This window comes from Symphalangus syndactylus, chromosome 17, assembly GCF_028878055.3.
Source record: "Symphalangus syndactylus isolate Jambi chromosome 17, NHGRI_mSymSyn1-v2.1_pri, whole genome shotgun sequence".
In the NCBI taxonomy this organism is placed as follows: Eukaryota; Metazoa; Chordata; class Mammalia; order Primates; family Hylobatidae; genus Symphalangus; species Symphalangus syndactylus.
Genome location: NC_072439.2, coordinates 43,337,729 through 43,359,436, shown reverse-complemented (window position 1 = coordinate 43,359,436; position 21,708 = coordinate 43,337,729). Strand labels below are relative to the sequence as shown.

General features: G+C 38.2%; 1 protein-coding gene across 33 annotated transcripts in view; it reads right to left on the bottom strand.

Moving 5' to 3' along the window:
* Positions 1–21,708, bottom strand: part of PPHLN1 (periphilin 1) — a 226,930-nt gene that overhangs the window by 116,577 nt on the left and 88,645 nt on the right. For 30 of the 33 annotated variants that reach the window (XM_063620170.1, XM_063620175.1, XM_063620164.1 and 27 more), the window contains one exon: positions 12,221–12,312. In XM_063620170.1, coding sequence (XP_063476240.1) covers positions 12,221–12,312 — 92 coding nt within the window. Of the gene's footprint in view, positions 1–12,220; positions 12,313–16,372; positions 16,416–21,708 lie in introns of those variants that run through there. The other 3 variants (XM_055249120.2, XM_055249128.2, XM_055249138.2) reach the window with 1 other exon arrangement.

The following is a 21,708-nucleotide window of genomic DNA, read 5'->3' as shown; positions in this document are numbered from 1 at the left end:
TGCCTCAGTTATTAGAAAGTTATTTGAGGATTGTAAAATGTATTTGGTAAAACTTTGGCAGAAGTAAAATTCAAATCACATTTAGCTACTTATTTTAAAAAATTGCTTTACCAACTGAAGTAAATGAAAACAATCATTCTAAAAGTTGTTTGAGGCCGGGCAGGGTGGCTCATGCCTGTAATCCTAGCACTTTGGGAGGTCAAGGCAGGTGGATCACTTGAGGTTAGGAGGTTGAGACCAGCCTGGCCAACATGGTGAAACCCCGTTTCTACTTAAAAAAAAAAAAAAAAAAAAAAAATTAGCCAGGTGAGGTATGCATGCCTGTAGTGCTAGCTACTCAGGAGGCTGAGGTAGGAGAATCGCTTGAACCTGGGAGGCAGAGGTTGCAGTGAGCCGAGATCGCACCACTGCACTCCAGCTGGGGCAACAGAGCAAGACTCCATCTCAAAAAAATAAATAAAATAAAAATAAAAGTTGTTTAATCAGCAAAAGAAAAAAATTCAATGACAGCTCTTATACCTGGCTATAAAGACCAAGTTGGTATTTTGAGAAAGTGTTCAAATATATGTACATTATACTTTCTCTGCTCTGTAGATACCTAATCTTAAAGAAAACTCCCTAGCTATATGAAAAGATTTAAGGAAACAAAGATGACTGCAGGAGGCTGTAGCAAAGAGGACTGTATTTTTTAAAGCATTCATGTCTTATCCAGGTATATCGTTCAAGGATTTTTGTTCCCAATAAAATCTATGATGAGTGGCAAAGAATTCAGAATTTCCCTTTCAAATTCTTTGAGATGGAGTCACACTCTGAGGCACAGGCTGGAGTGCAGTGGTGCAATCTCAGCTCACTGCAACCTACACCTCCTAGGTTCAAGTGATTCTCCTGCCTCAGCCTCCCGAGTAGTTGGGATTACAGGTGCATGCCACCATGCCCAGCTAATTTTTTTGTATTTTTAGTAGAGACAGGATTTCACCGTATTGGTCAGGCTGGTCTCGAATTCCTGACCTCAAGTAATCCATCTGCCTATGCCTCCCAAAGTGCTGGGATTACAGGTATGAGCCACCGTGCCTGCCCCTTTCAAAAGATTATATTGTTGAAATTCAAACAGTATTTTTATTACCTGCACTGCCAGACATGAATACAAATAACAACACTGAAATTCTTATGCAAATCTTACATTAAGCTGTAAACATGTAATTTTCCTTTCTATATGCTAACATAGGTACACAGACGTAAGGTAGTACTGAAATGTTTGGAACCTCCATTTTAGAAAGATATTGGCAAAAAGTCAATTTAAAAATGGACAAAGACCATAAACAGGCATTTCTCCAAAGAAGACATAAAAATGGCCAGCTCCCCAGCTGTAGGCAGCTTCCTAGGTCGCCTTATACCTAAGCAAGCATTACACTGCTGGGAGAACAGTAGCCAATAGCTGATTGGCATTCTGGCCCTGGTTCATGCCAACTCTATGTTGACTACACCAGGATGCTAGCATAGTTGAAAAGAAAAAAAAAAGGCCAGCTGGGCGCAGCTGCTCACACCTGTAATCGCAGATACTTGGGAGGCTAAGGTGGGAGGATCCCTTGAGCCTAGGAGTTCAAGGCTGCAGTGAGCTGACTGGTGACTGCACTCCAGCCTGGGAAAACAGAGTGAGACGCCATGTCCAAGTAATAATAATTTTATTAAAAAAAGGTGCTTGACATCACTAACCATAGGGAAAATGCAAATTAAAACCACTATGAGATACCCCCTCACACCCTTAGGGATGGCTATGGTCAGAAAGACAAGAGATAACAAATGTTGGCGAGGGTATGAGGGAAAGAGAACCCTAGTACATTGTTGGTGGGAATGTACTATTATGGAAAACAGTATGGAAATTCCTAGAGAAAGTAAAAATAAAACTACCACATGACCCAGTAATCCCTCTTCTGGGTATACTGTATACCCAACGGCGATGAAATCACCACCTGTTCAAGATATTCACACTTCCATGTTCATTGCAGCATTATTCACAATTGCCAAATTTAGAAACAACTTAAGCTCCCATGGATGAACAAATGGATCAAGAAAATCTGGTATATAAATATATTAGTGGAATATTATTCATCCTAATAAAAAGAGGGAGATACTGCTATTTACAACACATGGATGTACCTGAAGGACATTATGCTAAGTGAAATAAGCTATATACACACACAAAAAAATATTGCATGATAATCATTTATATGTGGAATTTAAAGAAAACAAAAAAGAGCTCTAATACATAGAGACAGAGGATGAAACTGGTTACCACGGGTAGGGGAAGAAATGGGGAATGGTAAGTCAAGGAATACAAAATACATAAGTAAGATGAATAAGTCTAGAGATCTAATGTACAATATGAGGACCAAAATTAATAAAACTGTATTGCATTAGAAATTTTTGTGAAATATACAAATTTTAGGTGTTCTTATCACACAAAAAGGTAACTATGTGGGATGATGAATATGTTTGTCTCCTTCACTACAGTAACCACTGTACTATGAATATGCGCCATGTGTATCTGCATCTATATGTATCCCATAACATCATGTTGTGAATCTCAAATATACACAATAAAATTTAATGTTAAAAATAAGTAAACAAAAATAAAAAATGGAAAGAAAAAAGAGGAAAATACCTTGAAAAACAATGGCACCATAACATACAAACCAGAAAAAAAAATTCTGACTTATAAAGAATATCTTAAAAGGTTAACAGGGTCATTTTCAATTAATCAAAAAATAAACTCAATGGAGTTGAAACATTTCTATTATTTCAAATGCAGATATCTTGAATTTAAATATAAAATCTCAATTTACTCCATTAATGATATCAATTTTCACTGCTTCTGTTCATTAAAAATATCTACATACTAATATAGATACTAATATATATCTACATATTAATGGTTATATAAGTATCCTTATTAAAAAGATCAGAATTTTCTGCGGATGTTACTAGAATTTCCAAAAAATATGCATAGAATTTATTGGATTTGCTACTCCAAAGTTAGTATTAATCGTGTTAGTATTAATGGTATGATCAGTAAGACCAAAAATAAAAAGTATATGTAGCTCATTTAAAATAAAAGGTCTATCTATTGATAATTTACCTACTCTGGCAGGATATTGCACATAAACTTAAACACTTTTGGAAAGTTATACTTCAATGAAATTTAAACTTTCAAATCTGTCATCATCTTATGGGTGAGGTCTCACCCTAAGATTACTACTACAAGACCCTCTAAGTGTGTGTAATAAGAATTCTTTGGTTTGCTTACGTTAATGAGAATCTGGTCAGAATAAAATACCTAGTTTTCCAAATGGTGAAATGGTTTTGTTAGAAAATAATCAGCTACTTCTTAATTTGCCATACATTCCAATATAACTATCTGTTACAGGAAATGCTTTCATTTTAGTAAGTAAAAGCAACAAGTTAATGGTTATTTGATTTGATATAAAAATCTGTATCAAATTTTTCACACTGGCTGGGCACGGTAGCTCACACCTGTAATCCCAGCACTTTGGGAGGCTGAGGGGGGCAGATCAGCTTGAGGCCAGGAATTCGAGACCAGCCTGGCTAACATGGTGAAACCCCATCTCTACTAAAAATACACAAAATTAGCCAGGTTTAGTGGCACACACTTGTAATTCCAGCTATATGGGAGGCTGAGGCACAAGAACTGCTTGAGCCTGGGAGGTAGAGGGTGCAGTGAGCCGAGATTATGCCACTGCACTCCAGCCTGGGCAACAGAGCAAGACTCTGTCTCAAAAAAAAAAAAAAAAATCCACACTGTTGTTAAATCTCATAATTAACTAGGTAAAAATTGTGTGAATTACCATGTTTCTTTAAAAATATTTCTTTTCCAATATGTCATTAAAATTTACTCATTTTAACAAAAAATCGTTTAATTTAAAATGAAAGTATTAATATAAAAGTAAAAGTATTAAGCCCATCCCCCCCCAAACATTTTTATCTTCTAGCGACACATGTTGAAATACTTATTGACATTTTAAGTGTGGTATCATGGTTTTACTTCAAAATAATCTAAGAGGGAAGAAAGTGGTAGAAGCATAGACAAAACAAGATTGGCAATGAAACTGATAATTGATTTCTCCTTTGGGTGTTGATCACATTAATGTGTGTTATTATATGCTTGATATTTCCCCTTATAAAACATCAAATAACAACTAAAACACACTAACCTACCAAAGAAATAAGTAAATACAATGGTATATGTAAATAATCAATGCCATTATGTCCTATCACAATCAACTTACAATGCAAATGTAAGCCTACAAAACCTTTATTGGTCTTACTTACTGCTCTATTCCCAGCACCTAGAACAGCACCTGGCACACAGTAAGCACCACATCCATAATATATACATTATACCCTGCTATCTCAATTTTATTTTACTTCTGGCATCACATGCTTTTTACAGAAAAGTACCATACAAACCATATCTAACTAAAATATTCTATTACACAGGCTGGTAGGCTTTTGCTTTCATAAGCTTGTGATTTCCTAACTCTGATCCCTACAGTCTATGACATGTATTTCAATTGTAGCACTTGTTGATTTATTTCACTCACTGTTTCTTGAATGAAATATTGGTGTTTCTGAGTCATTCCAACATCTTTTGGTGACAGTGGGTCAAAAACATGAAAACTGGTATTGACCCAGAGAGCTAAGACATCTTATTAGAGAATGTAGCCAAGAATTGATCACATTTCTCCTGAAAATAGTGACAACAAAAGAAAGTTAAGTCCTTGCAATTCTGTCAGCAAAGAAAGTAAAACACCTCTTAGGGCAACTCTACACGAGGGAACATTACTAAATCAAACTCAGCAAAGAAACACTTTTTTTACATTTCATGTATGTAATTTTCCCATTAAAAAAACTATAAAAAAATTGCACTCTAGCTAATAATACGTATGCTTGAGTAGTTAATGGGAAGAATACTGTTGTCCACAATTTACTTTGAAATGTATTCAAAAACACAGATGGATTAATAGCATGAATAAATAAATGATAAAGCAAGTTTAGTAAAATGTTAATAGTTGAGTCTAAATGGGGAGTATATGGATGGTCACTATAAAAATTCTTTCGACTGATGTATGTTTGAAAAATTCCATAATAAAATATTGGGAAGTTGTACTTACATGGGAAAATTTACATGAACACTGATGACTGTATAAAACAGTAATAATATGTGGGGCATAAAAAGAACAAAAATTTAAATATGATTGTGAAGATTTTGAATAAAAGTGTTTCATGAAATAAGAATGGAAAGAAAAAATATTTCAACATTAACACATTTTAAACAATGTTATATGGAATATGTATATAATTGAATTACTAAATTAAGTAGACTTGACTGTCAAGTTGGTCAAAAGAAAAATTTCTGGATTATGGTTTGAGTACATTTACATTTGAGAACAGGTGAAACTGATATGCATCCCATCTATTCCCTACTAAGGCTCAGATATTAACAAAATCATGTTCTGGATTTACTAAAGGATTTATTTTTGATTGGTCAAACCCTCTAGGAGAGAGAAATAAACAATGACAAGAATTATAAAAAAGATTCAATTAATCTAAGGAAGTAAATATTGTTATTTAACTACTTAATTACAAAAACTCATTATGTAACTCAAATTTACCACAAATGTGACAGAAAAATAACGTGTTGCTGCTCTTGACATCACTACTAGTCAATATTGTTCTCCCTGCTGCTGCCAAAACCAGAAAAATATTTTAATGGGAAATAATGTATTTGTTAAAGAAACAGAAAAATGAAGCAGGGATAAGCAGATAGGACTGCTTCAGCCCCAGCTCTGTTGTAATTGCCCAGAATATAAACTGCTAGTGCTCTGATCCTAATTTCCAAACTTTATAACTTTTAAAAATTCTGAAACTGGAACTTCTCTCCCATTTTCAAATAAGCTAATGAAAAAACGACATTTTATGTTGCAGCTTCATTAAAATGTTCCATATTACCTATCTGTTCCCCAACAGGCTAAGAAGCTGGACCCTCATAAGTGGAAGTTTACATGTATTTAAAAGCCATTCTGGGCCAGGCATGGTGCCTCATGCCTGTAATCCCAACAATTTGGGAGGCCAAGGTGAGAGGATCGCTTGAGCCCAGGGGTCTGAGGCTGCAGTGAGCTGTGGCTGCTCCACTGCACTTCAGCTAGGTGACATAGCAAGACCCTGTGTGTATGTACGTATGAATGAATGAATGAATGAATAAATAAATAAATAAACGCCATTCTGTCACAAAACTTGATAAAGGTTAAGAAATCAGATAACTAAGCTCATAGAAATTGTAAGTTTAAAGACAGAAAGCATGCTTTAAAAACAGGAGCTTTACAGGTATCTAGAAGTGTAGATATTCTGTGATGATTGATTTCCTTCCTATAGAGGCAGCATATATATTTACATACAAAGTCTCTGTAGTGCACTTCTTTGAACTTTAGTCTTCTACCTATCTACCCAAGTTTAAGGCCAAATAAAAAGTTCTGTGAAAGCCCCTTATAGAAGTGACTTACTATTTATACATAAAGAATTTAAAAGCATACCATAAAGTGCTAAAATACTGACTGGTACATTTGTTAAGCTGTACATTGAGGATAAGATTGCCAAAACTCAAATTAAGTATAATTTAACATCAAAACCGAAGTATATCAGTGTTCAATTGTCTTTTCCTGTTTATCAAGGCTAGAAACTCAGAAAACAGCTGCTTTTATTAATGAGGTCATACTACTACAGAAGGTACCTTACCTTCCCAACAGTCACCATTTCATGTTGCACTTTATATCACATCTAGTAGTTCCTCAAATACATTTCTTTTGTATCAGAATTCATCATAAATGGGGCAAAGGGTGTACTAAGAAAAAAGGGAGAAGTCAGGCACAATGGCTTACGCCTGTAATCCCAGCACTTTGGGAGGCCGAGGCGGATCACCTGAGGTCAGGAGTTCGAAACCAGCCTGGTCAACATGGCAAAACCCCATCTCTACTAAAAATACAAAAAATAGCCAGGCATGGTGGCAGGCGCCTGTAATCCCAGCTACTCAGGGAGGCTGAGGCACAAGAATCGCCTGAACCTGGGAAGCAGAGGTTGCAGTGAGCTGAGATCATGCCACTGCACTCCAACCTGGGCGATAGAGCAAGACTCCGTCTCAAAAAAGAAAGAAAAAGAAAAAAAGAGAGAGAAATGCAGTAAAATTGTTTTTTGATAAAGAACAGGATTCAAATATATAAAACAAAATAAAATGTTACCTTCCTCTATTCCAAGCACTAATGATAATGGGTTATCAACTTAAATAGTTTTATATTTTGAAAAAAAAAATCTGCCTTTTCAAAACTTTTGAGGTATGACATACATACAAAGAAATGTACAAATCACAAATGGATAAATTTTCACAAGGTGTAAGTACCACCCAGATTAAGAAAGAGAATATTCCCAGCGCAGCATAATTGTTCATTGTGCAGTCTCCCCGTCACTATTTCCTCTTCCCAAAAGAAACTACTTTCCCAGCTAGTTTCACTTGTTTTGGAATGTTACATAAAACGAAACATGCAGAATAAACTCTTGTGACTGACTTCTTTCTTTTAATATTGTATTTGTGAAGTTTATCCATGTTGTTGAACATGGCAGTAGCCCATTTATTCTCATTGGTGTATAATTTAAACAATTAATCAATTTTACTGTTGGACATCTGGTTTGTTGCCAGTTTGAAGCTCTTACAAATAATTCTTCTTATGAACTTTCTTATATACATCAATATGATATGCTAATACGGTTTTTAAAATAACTAGATTATCTAAGCAAATATTTTTAAACTTTTTTTTTTTTTTTTGAGACAGGATCTCTCCCTCTGTTGCCCAGGCTTCAACACAGTGGCACAAAACACAGCTCACTGCAGCCTCAACTTCCTGGGCTCAAGCAATCCTCCTGCCTCAGCTTCCCAAGTAGGTGGGACTATAGGCATGCACCACTATGCATGGCTAATTTTTAAAATTTTTTGTAGAGACAGGGTCTCACATTGTTGCCCAGGCTGGTCTCAAACTCCTGGGCTCAAGTGATCCTCCTACCTCGGACTCCCAAAGTGCTGAGATTATAGGCATGAGCCACTGTATTCAGTCTTAAACGTTTAATAAGTTATATTTTTATTAAAGTAAGAAAGTTAACTATTTACATTTCTAGTTCAGCTACTTTAACCCAAAGATTCAGTGGGTCCATTAAATGAGATGTGAACACAAAATTACTTTTTTCGGCTAACTTCAGATAGTAACAACAGCGGTGGATGTATCTGTGACTTTGTTACCAAAAGAAATCACAGATAATTTTATACCATGTTACATCTAGCTGTTACACGTATTGCAAAATATCATTTGTAACACTATCACTACTAGCTTTTGATATTTAATGACCTACAAAGAACTATGTCTATTACTATATCACAAATTTGGTTTTTAATAGTTTGATAATCATTCTCAAATGTAAGTGCACTTAGTTCTGTGCATTTTATTTACAGGTTTAAAAATGTTATTCTGAGAAGGGATCCATAGGCTTCACCAGATTGCTAAAGGGATCCATGGCACAAAAAAAGGTTAAGAATCCACGCTCTATTTAACTAAGATGCAGGTGTAACACAGAAGGCACAGGTGATAATTTTCAAGAGCCATCTAAGGGGTACAATATATTGAGGGAAAGAGAAGGCTTTAAATTACTAACCAAAATAAGGCCAACTTCACCATAAAAAAAAAAAAATGCACCTGAGTCTTGGGAAGGAGGGATATGGAAATACAGAAAGAAGGATTTGTATAAACTAGGAGAGGCTGATTGAGGGAACAGAAAGACCAATCTAATGGAACTGAAGAAAAAGGAGAGAAATGAACCTGCACAAGGTCTGGTCAGGTCCTGTGCTCTCAAAAAGAGAAAAACAATCTAGGCTCCTCCATGAGGAACCAAGCAGCCAGTTAACTTGAGGAAGTAAGGTTTACCTTTAGGCATTTAAGAGACAGCTGAATACATCTAGTCTGATTTTAAGGACAATATCTCCCCACCTGCTTGCTTCTGATAAAATTATTTTATGAAGGATAAGAAGCCTCTGTTTCATATTTACACAAACACAGATAGTATTAAATGAAAATGTTTGGTTTTGTTTAGATTTTTCCGCAATGTGCTGATTCATTAACGACTTCAATCACCTGCCATTTTTACCTCAACTCCTCACTATGACTTCAATTCAAATACATCTGTATTTTTTAAATTCTGCATGTAAGAATCACTTGAACTTTTAAACCATACTGAGGTCCACATCACACCCACAGAGACGATAATTTAATTATCTAAGACGGGGCCCATACAGTGTTACTAAACAGCTCTCTAGGAAATTTTAATGTACAACAAGGATTGAAAGCTTCTGATCTAAATCATAAATCTAAAGTCTATCCTAATAGCTTCATTGCTCTCAACTCCAATTAACTTACACTAGCTCTCTATTCTCATTGTCACACACTGAACTTCACTCAAAACTGTTCCATCGTGGAAACCCCACACTCTGAAATACCGATTGCTTATCTTTCTACCACACCAAAGCCTTCCCTAAGCCTTTCCCGTCCCTCAACCACTCATTTCTTTCAATCTCCTGTCCCTCTCAGCCTCACTCTCTTTCTTTATCAGCACATACCAAATGGTGTATTACTTCAATAATTCTCTGGGTCAGCACCTTCAACATCCTTATCCCCTGGGTCCACTACTCATCTTACAATCTTAAATCGATATAATAACCTGCTTTCCCCAGCCCCAAAGTAATAAAGCACACAATCCTACAGACTGGGGCCCAGTTGATGGCATAACCACACAGAAAACCCTTTTAAGTATCTTCAAAACACAGAATTTAAAATTCCTAATGTGGCCAGGAGTGGTGGCTGACACATGTAATCCCAGCACTTTGAGAGGCCAAGGTGGACAGATCACTTCAGGCCAGGAGCTCGAGACCAGCCTGGCCAACACGGCAAAACCCTGTTTCCACTAAAAATACAAAAATTAGATGTGGGTGCAGTGGCAGTGGCTCATGCCTGTAATCCCAGCACTTTGGGAGGCTGAGAGGGATCGATCACTTTAGGTCAGGAATTCGAGACCAGCCTGGCCAACATGGTGAAACCCCATCTCTACTAAAAATACAAAGATTAGCCAGGCGTGGTGGCTTGTGCCTGTAGTCCCAGCTACTCAGGAGGCTGAGGCAGGAGAATCACTTGAACCCAGGATGCAGAGGTTGCAGTGAGCCAAGATTGTACCACAGCACTCCAGCCTGGGCAAGAGAGTTAGACTCCATCTCCAAAAAAATAAATAAATAAAATTTTAAAAAATAAAAAAATGAAAAAATAGCCAGGCATGGTGGCATGCAATCCTAGCTACTCAGGACGCTGAGGCACAAGAATTGCTTGAACCCGGGAAGTAGAGGACGTAGTGAGCCAAGATCGCACCACTGCACTCCAGCCTGGGCTACAGAGTAAAACTGCTTCAAAAAAAAGAAAAGAGGCCAGGTGTGGTGGCTTATGCCTGTAATCCCAGAACTTTGGGAGGCCAAGGCGGGCAGACCACCTGAGGTCAGGAGTTCGAGACCAGCCTGGTCAACATGGTGAAACCCCATCTCTACTAAAAATACAAAAATTACCCAGGTGTGGTGGTGGGCGCCTGTAATCCCAGCTACTCAGGAAGCTGAGACAGAAGAATCACTTGAACCCAGGAGGTGGATGTTGCAGTGAGCCAGGACTGCACCACTGCACTCCAGCCTGGGCGACAAGAGTGAATGAGCCAAGACTACACTATTGCACTCCAGCCAGGGTGACAGGAGTGAAACTCCATCTCAAAAAAAAAAAAAAGAAAAAGAAAGAAAAAAAAAAACCAGAAAAATTCCTAATGAGATATATCCTTGGCAGAGTGGCAGAGGGGAGAGGGGAGATAAAGAAAAAGTCATCCTTTTTCCCTACAGGTAAACTACAGAATAACCTTATCAAGTAAAAAATACAAATAAAAACAATGGGATTTTTATTGAAAACATGAAGACTACAAATTAACCTGGAAATAAATGACATATAGTAATAATTAAGTCTGGCCATCCTGAAGTATAATGGGCATCTTTATTTTTTCCATCTTAAATCATTTTAAATCAACCCCAACCTGGATTGTAATTTAGGACAACGACAAACCTAAAGATGATACCACCCATCTAAGTGGGCTATAGGATTAAATGTTACATAAGTAAAAAATAACTAACGTAGACATAAATATTTGTGGCTTTTGATGGTATATAATGAATCTATAATATATTCATATACCATCACCACAACCTTAGTCCCTTGGTGCTTAGAATGGGTCTGTGCAAAAGTTTAAGTTAGCTTTTTGACCTTCCCCAAACCCTCCTTTAGACCTCCACAGGGGATTCTGGGGAGTCAGTACACATATTCACTCAAATAAATATTGAGCTTCTATTACCTGCTAAGTACTAGATGTAGCACTGGAAACAAAACAAAACAGTGAGTTCTTTGGGCTTAGAAAAGGCTTGGCTCAAAATTCCCAATTCCCAGAGCAACAAAGAGACAAGAAGTAGGACAACACACCAGAAGCTGCCTGTCTGCCTGACCCTGAGCCTCCAGGCATTCTTACTTACCAGCCAGACTGCCTGACCACAGGACAGCACACCTGCAGGAATCCTAACAAGGGATATTAACATGTTTCCACTCCAGGAAGACAGTTCTCCTCTCTTAGAATGAAAGCCTACTTTTAGAATTTCATATATTCAATTTGTAACATTTTTAGGAATACACAAAAAATAGGTAACAGCCAATAACAGCAGGAGCAGGTACTCGAATACTTCTTTGCTAACTGATGGTATAATCTTTATAAAATCTGTAATTTTGTTCACAAATTAAATTCAATATAAACCCTTCATTTAGAAATTTAAACAAGAAATATAAATACTAAGTTTTCTACTTAAATAAAATGTTGTCTTTTATTTGTGAACTTTTAACTTTTAAAAGATAAGCTTGATCTCTTTTGTAACCTACACTGGTAAATTTCTGACACTTGAAGATTTTGTTAACAGGCCTAGATTTAGTGTATCAAATTAACTCAGACACTAGGTTTTTGAATCATTCAATATGTAGGAGTAACTTACGCTGGGATGACTTCGAGGAGGTGCTCGTTCTCTCGGAATTCTTTCATATTCATATCGTCCTTCAGACCACATTTCGTCTCTTCTGTAAGCCACTAAAGAAAAAAAAAGAATTATGGATTTTATGATACTAGGAAGTAACAGAAAAGGTAAGTAAATGATTATTTTCCAACACAAATATTTTCCAGAGATCTTAAGAGAAAAAAAAATGAAAGTGACCAAAAGGAAAAATGTTTCTTCCAATTTTGAGATTTTCTTTAAAAAAAAAAAAAAACACACACACACGGAAAGCCCTATCTTCCTTTTTAGGCAAGACTATTTAAAGCTTCAAAGAGATTGTTGCCACCAATTATGGGAGGAAAACCCATAATACTTCAGACCACAAATATTTCTTCATTCTCCTATAGCAAAAAATAGAAATGATTCATTTTAATGAATAGTTTAAATGGCTGATCAGCAAAGCTATTCCTATTTCCTGGTGAATAGTTCATATAAATAACATTAGTTTTTTGCTTTTCTACAGTCTTCATTTGATATATATCTACTCTATGTTAAATAATGTGTTTTTAACTAAAAAAAGCGTTAAAAGAACAATCCTACAAAAACACACTCAACAATCCCTGAAAGAAACCACTCCTGATTTTTTTAATGCTATAAATTTACTTTAATGCAAAAGCCACCTCACAAAATGTGAAATTAAAAGTTCTGTCAACATTTTTCAGGTTTGGGATTCAGAGAAAGGGGGGTGGGAGGGTGTATTCTTTTCATAAATGCTTCCTACTTTGAGGAAGGTGAATATGGTGTTATAGAATTCAAGGGTATATAGCCACAAGAAGAGATGAAAATAGAAACTGTGGCCGGGCGCGGTGGCTCACGCCTGTAATCCCAGCACTTTGGGAGGCCGAGGCGGGCGGATCACGAGGTCAGGAGATAGAGATCATCCTGGCTAACACAGTGAAACCCCGTCTCTACTAAAAATACAAAAAATTAGCCAGGCGAGGTGGCGGGCGCCTGTAGTCCCAGCTACTGGGGAGGCTGAGGCAGGAGAATGGCGTGAACCCCGGGGGGCTGAGCCTGCAGTGAGCCGAGATCACGCCACTGCACTACAGCCTGGGGGACAGCGAGACTCTGTCTCAAAAAAAAAAAAAAAAAAGAAACTGAACAGACAAAAGACAAGGTAAACAAGGCAAACAAGAGAAGATGAGAATAGGGTACGGGAAAAGAGACCATTTATATGAAATGGCAATACTATAAATCAGAAGTTGGCAAATTTTTCTGCAAAAGATCAGACAAATATTTTCGGCCTTGTAGGTCACAGATCTCTTTTACAACTACTCAAATCTCTAGCCATAGACAATATACATAAATGTATGAGTGTGTAAATTGTATTTACAAAAACAGGCTAGCACTTGCAGGCAGTAGCTTGACAACTTCTGGAGTGGATGACAAATGGTTAACAGAGAAGAACCAGGAGAAAGTGAAGTAATCATGAAGCAAGTTCTAAGCCAAGAACTGTGAACCATCCTGATGTATAGAAGACCCACCATGAGCAAAAAACGAAAATGGTCCAGGTAGTAAGTTAGTGCCTTTCAGTACATAGAAAGTAGGGCACAGATATGTGAAGAAGAAACACATTTCAAAAAAGACTTAATGTCAAAAGATTTTTGGTGGTTCCTTATAATGCAATACTAAGGGAGGGGGAAACAGATAGCTATTCCATTTTGACAGTACAGAACAGCTATAGAATTCTAATGGTTCGGTTAGTTTAAGTTAAGGAAAAAATAAAGGCTGGAAGAAGGGTGCAATTTTTTTGATGTTATTATAGCAAAGCAACCAATTTTCTCTGTAAAAACATACCTATAATATTTTCTAATACAAACAGACCCAATATAATGAATTAACTAGCCAAAGATGCCTACGAAATCTTTTTTTTTTTTTTTTTTTTTTGAGACGGAGTCTCGCTCTGTCGCCCAGGCTGGAGTGCAGTGGCGCGATCTCGGCTCACTGCAAGCTCCGCCTCCCGGGTTCACACCATTCTCCTGCCTCAGCCTCTCCGAGTAGCTGGGACTACAGGCGCCCGCCAGCACGCCCGGCTAATTTTTTGTATTTTTTTAGTAGAGACGGGGTTTCACTGTGTTAGCCAGGATGGTCTCGATCTCCTGACCTTGTGATCCGCCCGCCTCGGCCTCCCAAAGTGCTGGGATTACAGGCGTAAGCCATTGTGCCCGGCGGAAATCTTACTTTAAACTAAAAATTAACTTTTTTCAAGACACACATTCAAGAGAAAAAAATTAGCTTTTAACATTATGCATGAATAAAACTGAATTCTCTGTCTACATAAAGACCTCATTTAATAATGTATGATTCCAAGCAATCAGTCTTTTAGGTGCAAGAATTATGGAAGCTTGAAAGGGAATTGTCAACATTACTCCTCCTCTGCCACCTTTACTGAATCCACTAAAGGTTTCAGTCTAAAGAGTTAGATTTTATCCTTTTTAAGATACAGTACAGAGAAATAGTAACAGCAATGAATTAAAGTCAAATCAAAGGGGAAAAACATCAATAGCTATACCCAGAAGAAAAAGACATATGAGCAAACAGTTCACAAAAAAATACAAATGGCTCTTAAAAATCTTTTGAAAAGATGTTCAACCTCCTTCAAAATAAAGAGGATGTAAACCAAAACTATAATGACATACTTATTTTCATCCAAAAGCTCTGCAAAAATCCAACTGCAGTGATGAGATTAAGGAAAGCAACATTTACATAGGTTAATAAAGGAAGTTGGCCAGGCGCAGTGGCTCACACCTGTAATCCCAGCACTTTGGGAGGCCGAGGCGGGCGGATCACGAGGTCAGGAGATCGAGATCATCCTGGCTAACACGATGAAACCCCATCTCTACTAAAAATACAAAAAATTAGCTGGGGGTGGCGGGCGCCTGTAGTCCCAGTTACCTAGGAGGCTGAGGCAGGAGAATGGCATGAACCGGGGAGGCGGAGCTTGCAGTGAGCTAAGATCGTGCCACTACACTCCAGCCTGGGCAACAGAGTAAGACTGTCTCAAAAAAAAATAATAAAAATAAAAAATAAAAAATAAAAAAAAAAGGAAGTATAATTGGTACAGACTGGGAAGAATTTGGCAATATTTATTAAAATTTTAAAAACACATATGCTTTGACCTGGCAATTCTACTTCTAGGTATTCTTGTATACTTGCATAGCAAAGATTGAAAGGAACTTAAAATATCCATCAGAGGCCGGGCGTGGTGGCTCACGCTTGTAATCCCAGCACTTTGGGAGGCCGAGGCGGGCGGATCACGAGGTCAGGAGATCGAGACCACGGTGAAACCCAGTCTCTACTAAAAATACAAAAAAATTAGCCGGGCGTGGTGGCGGGCGCCTGTAGTCCAAGCTACTCGGAGAGGCTGAGGCAGGAGAATGGCGTGAACCCGGGAGGCGGAGCTTGCAGTGAGCCGAGATGGCGCCACTGCACTCCAGCCTGGGCAACAGAGCAAGACTCCATCTCAAAAAAAAAAAGTCCATCAGAATAGCACAAATTAAATTGCTGAACCAGTTACATTTATACAAAAGGAATATTTTGTATTCCTTTTGTAAATTGACCAATGAGTTATATTTATACAAAAGGAGTATTTTTGCAAACCATTTCAAAGAAAAGTAACCCCAGTAACAATATGAAAAGACTGCCAAGATACACTGCTAGGCAAAGAAAAGCACAGTAAAAAGGCCAGGTATGAATATATATGCACATGTACAGACTACTCCTGGGAGTAACAACAAGAGAATGCAACAGCAATTGCCTCTGGGGAGAACTAGGTAGCTGGGCAGAGGATGAATATTTTACTGCATAATGTATATATACTATTATGTATTACAAAAGTATGTAACTGTTTTTAAAGTTCCTGAAAATCATTCAATAAGCATAACATGTGAAGTGATGGTAAAAACGATGAATGTAAATTAATATACTAAAGGAGAATGTAAATAAAAATAAAGTTTTGTAATAAATGAGAAAAATAAACAATAAGAGTTCTAAAGAAATACTGTGTAGTTTAATACTGAAATATTAAAATTTACTGGTGTCCCACAAAAAATGTAACAATAACTACTATATTAAATACTACTATACTATACTTACTTGAGTCCTTTTAGAAATCAAATTTAACGTTTTCAACAATTTCCTGTAAGGGGGGGAAATACAGACGTAAAGAGTTGTGTCTGTATAAACCAACCAATATAGAGAAATAATTAAATCTTCATTAATTGTATAAATAGAACTCTCAAGCCAAACTCCCTTCAAACACACTCTTGAAAATAGAAGATATTATTTTGGCCACCAGAGGCCACCCAAGTTTCATAAGAACAAAATTATAATAAGAGAATTCTAGTCCTAGAAGTCTAGTCTAGAATTTTGCCAGTTGAGAGCTGGGCAGGTCATCTCTCTTATCCTTATCTCTGAGATTGTACTAGATGTTTAAGGTTGTTTTTAGCTGTTGTTGTAAACACTGGCTTCAAAATACCTCCATAGTTTAGTATGATGAAAATTACCATCTCCTATGGTAATTAGAAGACAGAGTACACTAATATCACCTTATATTCAAATGGAAACTTGCAATTTTCTTTTTCTTTATTTTCCTTAAAGGTCTCACTCTGTCGTCCAGGCAGGAATGCAGTGGGGCAAACACACCTCACTGTAGCCCTGACCTCCTGGGCTCAAGCGATCCTCCCGACTCAGCCTCCCTAGTAGCTGGAACCACAGGCATACCACCACCCCTGGCTAATTTTATTTTTTATCAAGTCATGGTCTTACCATGTTGCCCCCATGCTAGAACCTTGTAATTTTTAAAGGATTTAAAAATAGCTGATAAGTGCAGCAAGCTTCCTAATTAGCGGCGTATGTTGTTTATGGTATTATCCAGGCTTAGGAAATTGACCAGTTACATTTATACAAAGGTGTTCAGACTCCCAGTGAGTGATCATGCTACCTGCCACATCATCACTACATCTCCTCATATCAGTGCAGTTTCAATGGTACTCCAGAAAAGTTATCTAAGCCAACAAGATATGCAAACTGAAGAATCAACAGAAAAACAGAAGGACCCTATACATCACAATTAGGCAGAGAACAGAATTAGAACTCAGTGTGGAGAATACAAGCTTCATTCAGAAGTGCACTAATAAATGGTTGTGGATTATAAAAATCTCTTTCTCTTATGCCATATTCAATGAAGACAGTATGTTTAATATACCATCATGGGATATTTAATTCCAGAAAGAAAAGAAGCCTTTCTTAGAGCACTCCACTGGGCTATCCAACCACTGTTATGTTAACTTCAACTGAGGGCTAAGAGGGTATGGAGGACTTGCACTCAAAGCAAAAGTGTCACGGAAATTGAGAAAACAAAGTCATAGGCAATATCCTTCTGTCAAACCATTAACACTGTGAATCCAAAGTCAAGATAATGGATCTGTTTTTTCATTTTATCCAAACTGGTTATAGTAGCAACTTAGGCTATAGTAACTCTGCATTCCAATCTAGTAAGTTTTCATTATTAAATACACTCAGGATAAACAGCTTCCCCTCCCCCCCGAACTCATTCCTTCGCTTTTTATATTCTTTCAACAACTATTGATAGCCAACTAGGGTTACTGAACAGCAAAGTCACATTTGACCTCAAACTTTAGATGAACATAGGTCTTTGCACTGGCAATTCCCTGCACAGAATGTTCTTCTCCAGGTGTGGGGAAAAGAAAGAGAGATCAGACTGTTACTGTGTCTATGTAGAAAAGGAAGACATAAGAAACTCCATTTTGATCTGCACCATGGCCGGGCACAGTGGCTCACGCCTGTAATCCCAGCACTTTGGGAGGCCGAGACGGGCGGATCACGAGGTCAGGAGATCAAGACCATCCTGGCTAACATGGTGAAACCCCGTCTCTACTAAAAATACAAAAAATTAGCCGGGTGTGGTGGCACGTGCCTGTAGTCCCAGCTACTCAGGAGGCTGAGGCAAGAGAATCGCTTGAACCCGAGAGGCGAAGGTTGCAGCGACCCGAGATCGCGCCAGTGCACTCCAGCCTGGGTGACAGAGACTCCATCTCAAAAACAAAAACAAACAAACAAAAAAAGATCTGTACCCTGAACAATTGTTTTGCCTTAAGATGCTGTTAATCTGTAACTTTAGCCCCAACCCTGTGCTCACAGAAACATGTGTTGTATGGTATCAAGGTTTAAGGGATCTAGGGCTGTGCAGGATGTGCCTTGTTAACAGTATGTTTACAGGCAGTTTGCTTGGTAAAAGTCATCGCCATTCTCCATTCTCGATTAACCAGGGGCATAATGCACTGCGGAAAGCCGCAGGGACCTCTACCCAGGAAAGCCGGGTATTGTCCAAGGTTTCTACCCACTGAGACAGCCTGAGATATGGCCTCGTGGGACGGGAAAGACCTGACCGTCCCCCAGCCCGACACCCATGAAGGGTCTGTGCTGAGGAGGATCAGTAAAAGAGGAAGGCCTCTGTCTCCTGCACGCCCCTGGGAACAGAATGTCTCAGTATAAAACCTGATTGTACACTCGTTCTATTCTGAGATAGGAGAAAACTGCCCTGTGGCTGGAGGCGAGATATGCTGGCAGCAATGCTGCTCTGTTATTCTTTACTACACTGAGATGCTTGGGTGGAGAGAAGCATAAATCTGGCCTATGTGCACATCCAGGCATAGTACCTTCCCTTGAACTTATTTGTGCCACAGCTTCCTTTGCTCATGTTTTCTTGCTGACCTTCTCCCCACTATCACCATTTTGACAGTACAGAACAGCTATTCTGCCGCATTCCCCTTGCTGAGACAGTGCAAATAGTAATCAATAAATACTGAGGAAACTCAGAGACCGGTGCCAGTGCAGGTCCTCCACAGGCTGAGCGTCGGTCTCCTGGGCCCACTGTTTTCTCTATACTTTGTCTCTGTGTCGTTTCTTTTCTCAGTCTCTTGTCCCACCTGACGAGAAACACCCACAGGTGTGGAGGGGCAGGTCACCCCTTCATCCAGGTATCTGTGGAATTAACTTTCCTGCCCTTCAATGTTACCTTCTTAATGTCACTTAACTAACAGATCCCCCAATCGTGCTATTTTTAATTAGCACTAATAATCTAAGATACTATATAGTATACTTTTAATACACATTAGTCCCTCACTAGTAGTATTTCTACTAGTAGTATTTCTAGTAGTGAGGGTTTAATCTGTATTAAAAGTACACTATATAGTATCTTAGATTATTAGTGCTAATAATAATAAAAAGCAGGAATGTCTATTTGTTCACTGATGAATATTAAGCTCCTAGAACAATTTGCACACTGTGCTCAGTATTCAGAGTGAATTAATATTCTAATGTTTCTATTAGAAAATATTTGAAATTCCAGGCCGGGCGCGGTGGCCCACACTTGTAATCCCAGCACTTTGAGACGCCGAGGGGGGCGGATCACGAAGTCAGGAGATCGAGACCATACTGGCTAACACAGTGAAACCCCATCTCTACTAAAAATACAAGAACAAAATTAGCCAGGTGCGGTGGTGGGTGCCTGTAGTCCCAGCTATTCGGGAGGCTGAGGCAGGAGAATGGCGTGAACCCGGGAGGGGGAGCTTGCAGTGAGCCAAGATCGCGCCACTGCACTCCAGCCTGGGTGACAGAATGAGACTCCATCTCAAAAAAAAAAAAAAAAAAACCATGAAATACTTCAAATTCCAGACAACTAAACATAAATTTTAGAACATAATTAGTTAAGGTCATTGAAAAAAAAAATTAACTGATACTGGGGCCGGGTGCAGAGGCTCATGCCCGTAATCCCAGCATTTTGGGAGACTGAGCTGGGCAGATCATTTGAGGTCGAGAGTTCAAGATCAGTCTGGCCAACATAGTAATACCCCGTCTCCACTTAAAAAATATACAAAAATTAACCGGGCATGGTGGCACATGCCTGTAATACCAGCTACTCAGGAAGTTGAGGCAGGAGAATCCCTTGAACCTGGAAGATGGAGGCTGCAGTGAGCCAAGATCGTGCCACTGCACTCCAGCCTGGCCAACAGAGCAAGACACAGTTTCAAAAAATAAAAAAAATAAAGTATTGCATTCTCTACTAGTTTCACAAGTCACTTGACTTTCCAACACTTTAAGGATACTTCTTTTATAAGCCCAAATGTACTGCACTAAACTTAGCAGGAGATCCCTGATCGTCCATTATAATTGATCAATTAACTAAAATTACACAAGTAAACAAAAATGCCAGATGTCTGCCTACATATAACATTTATAAATCTGAATTTTATTTCATATATGGATGGAAGCTAAGGCCTTAACCGGTCAGCCTCCTTCCAGTGTTTTACCCTCCATTTTACCCTAAAAAAGGATAATCAACTGTTAATGCATATTCATAATGTGAAGTTTCCAGGATCAAGAATCCAAGCGGTTTTTTATTAACCATAATAAATCCAAACTTCTATCTTCCATATGCCTCCTTCTATTATATCTAACTTTCTATTCTCCCCAAAAGCATATAATTATGCCTGTTTCCTTATTGTGCCACAAACAGACTAATACACTACCATGGAGCTGTTTATTTTCCAAACTGGATACCTTTTCCCATTTTCTCACTCAACATCCAACGGTCCATCAAGGCCCAATTCAAAACCTATTGTTCTCCACAAAGCCCATTATATAAACCCTACAGACTTAAAACAGATTCCAAACTAGTGACTGATAGGCCACATAAGACTTGTATTTGACCCACTTTTTTTTTTTTAAATAAAATTCTATTCCACTGACAACATTTAAAAACTGGGAGAGGATGCTTTTTTAAAAATGGTATTTCCAACTTTTTTTGAAAAAATTAGATGTTCTGGCAAAACTGGGATCATATTCTCACATAGCCACAATCAGCTGTAGCTGAGTGGCAGGTGACCCCTTCTACGGGTGAAGTATTCATTAACGTTAACTGCCTGATCTCTGAGACCGTACCTTCAGCACCTGCAATCATTCAAGAAATAACTGACTGTCTTATGTGCCAAGAACTGTATTAGCTACTGGAGTTACAAAGATAAATGAGACAAACACAGTCCCTCACCGACAGTCTCGCTTAGTAGGGATGGTAAAGAAGCAATTAGGATACATGTGATAAATGCCGTGAAGGAAGCGCAGGGCAGCTAAGAGTACATAGCAAAAATACCTAACTCTATGGAAGTTAGGGAATACCTAAGTAAAGTGACAGCTAAACTCAGATCTTTAATAGAAGTTATCCAGAAAAAGGTAGGAGGGAACAGGGAACTCAAATGTCCCAGAGAGAGAAAAGAGCCTTTGTGAAGATACTCAGGGAAGAAAGTATTCTGAGGAATTGAAATCAGTTCAACATGGCTACAGCCATGCCCAAACTTTAAATGCAGGGTCAGAGAAAGGGCTCAACCGAAATGGCTGGCAGGAAAATCTAC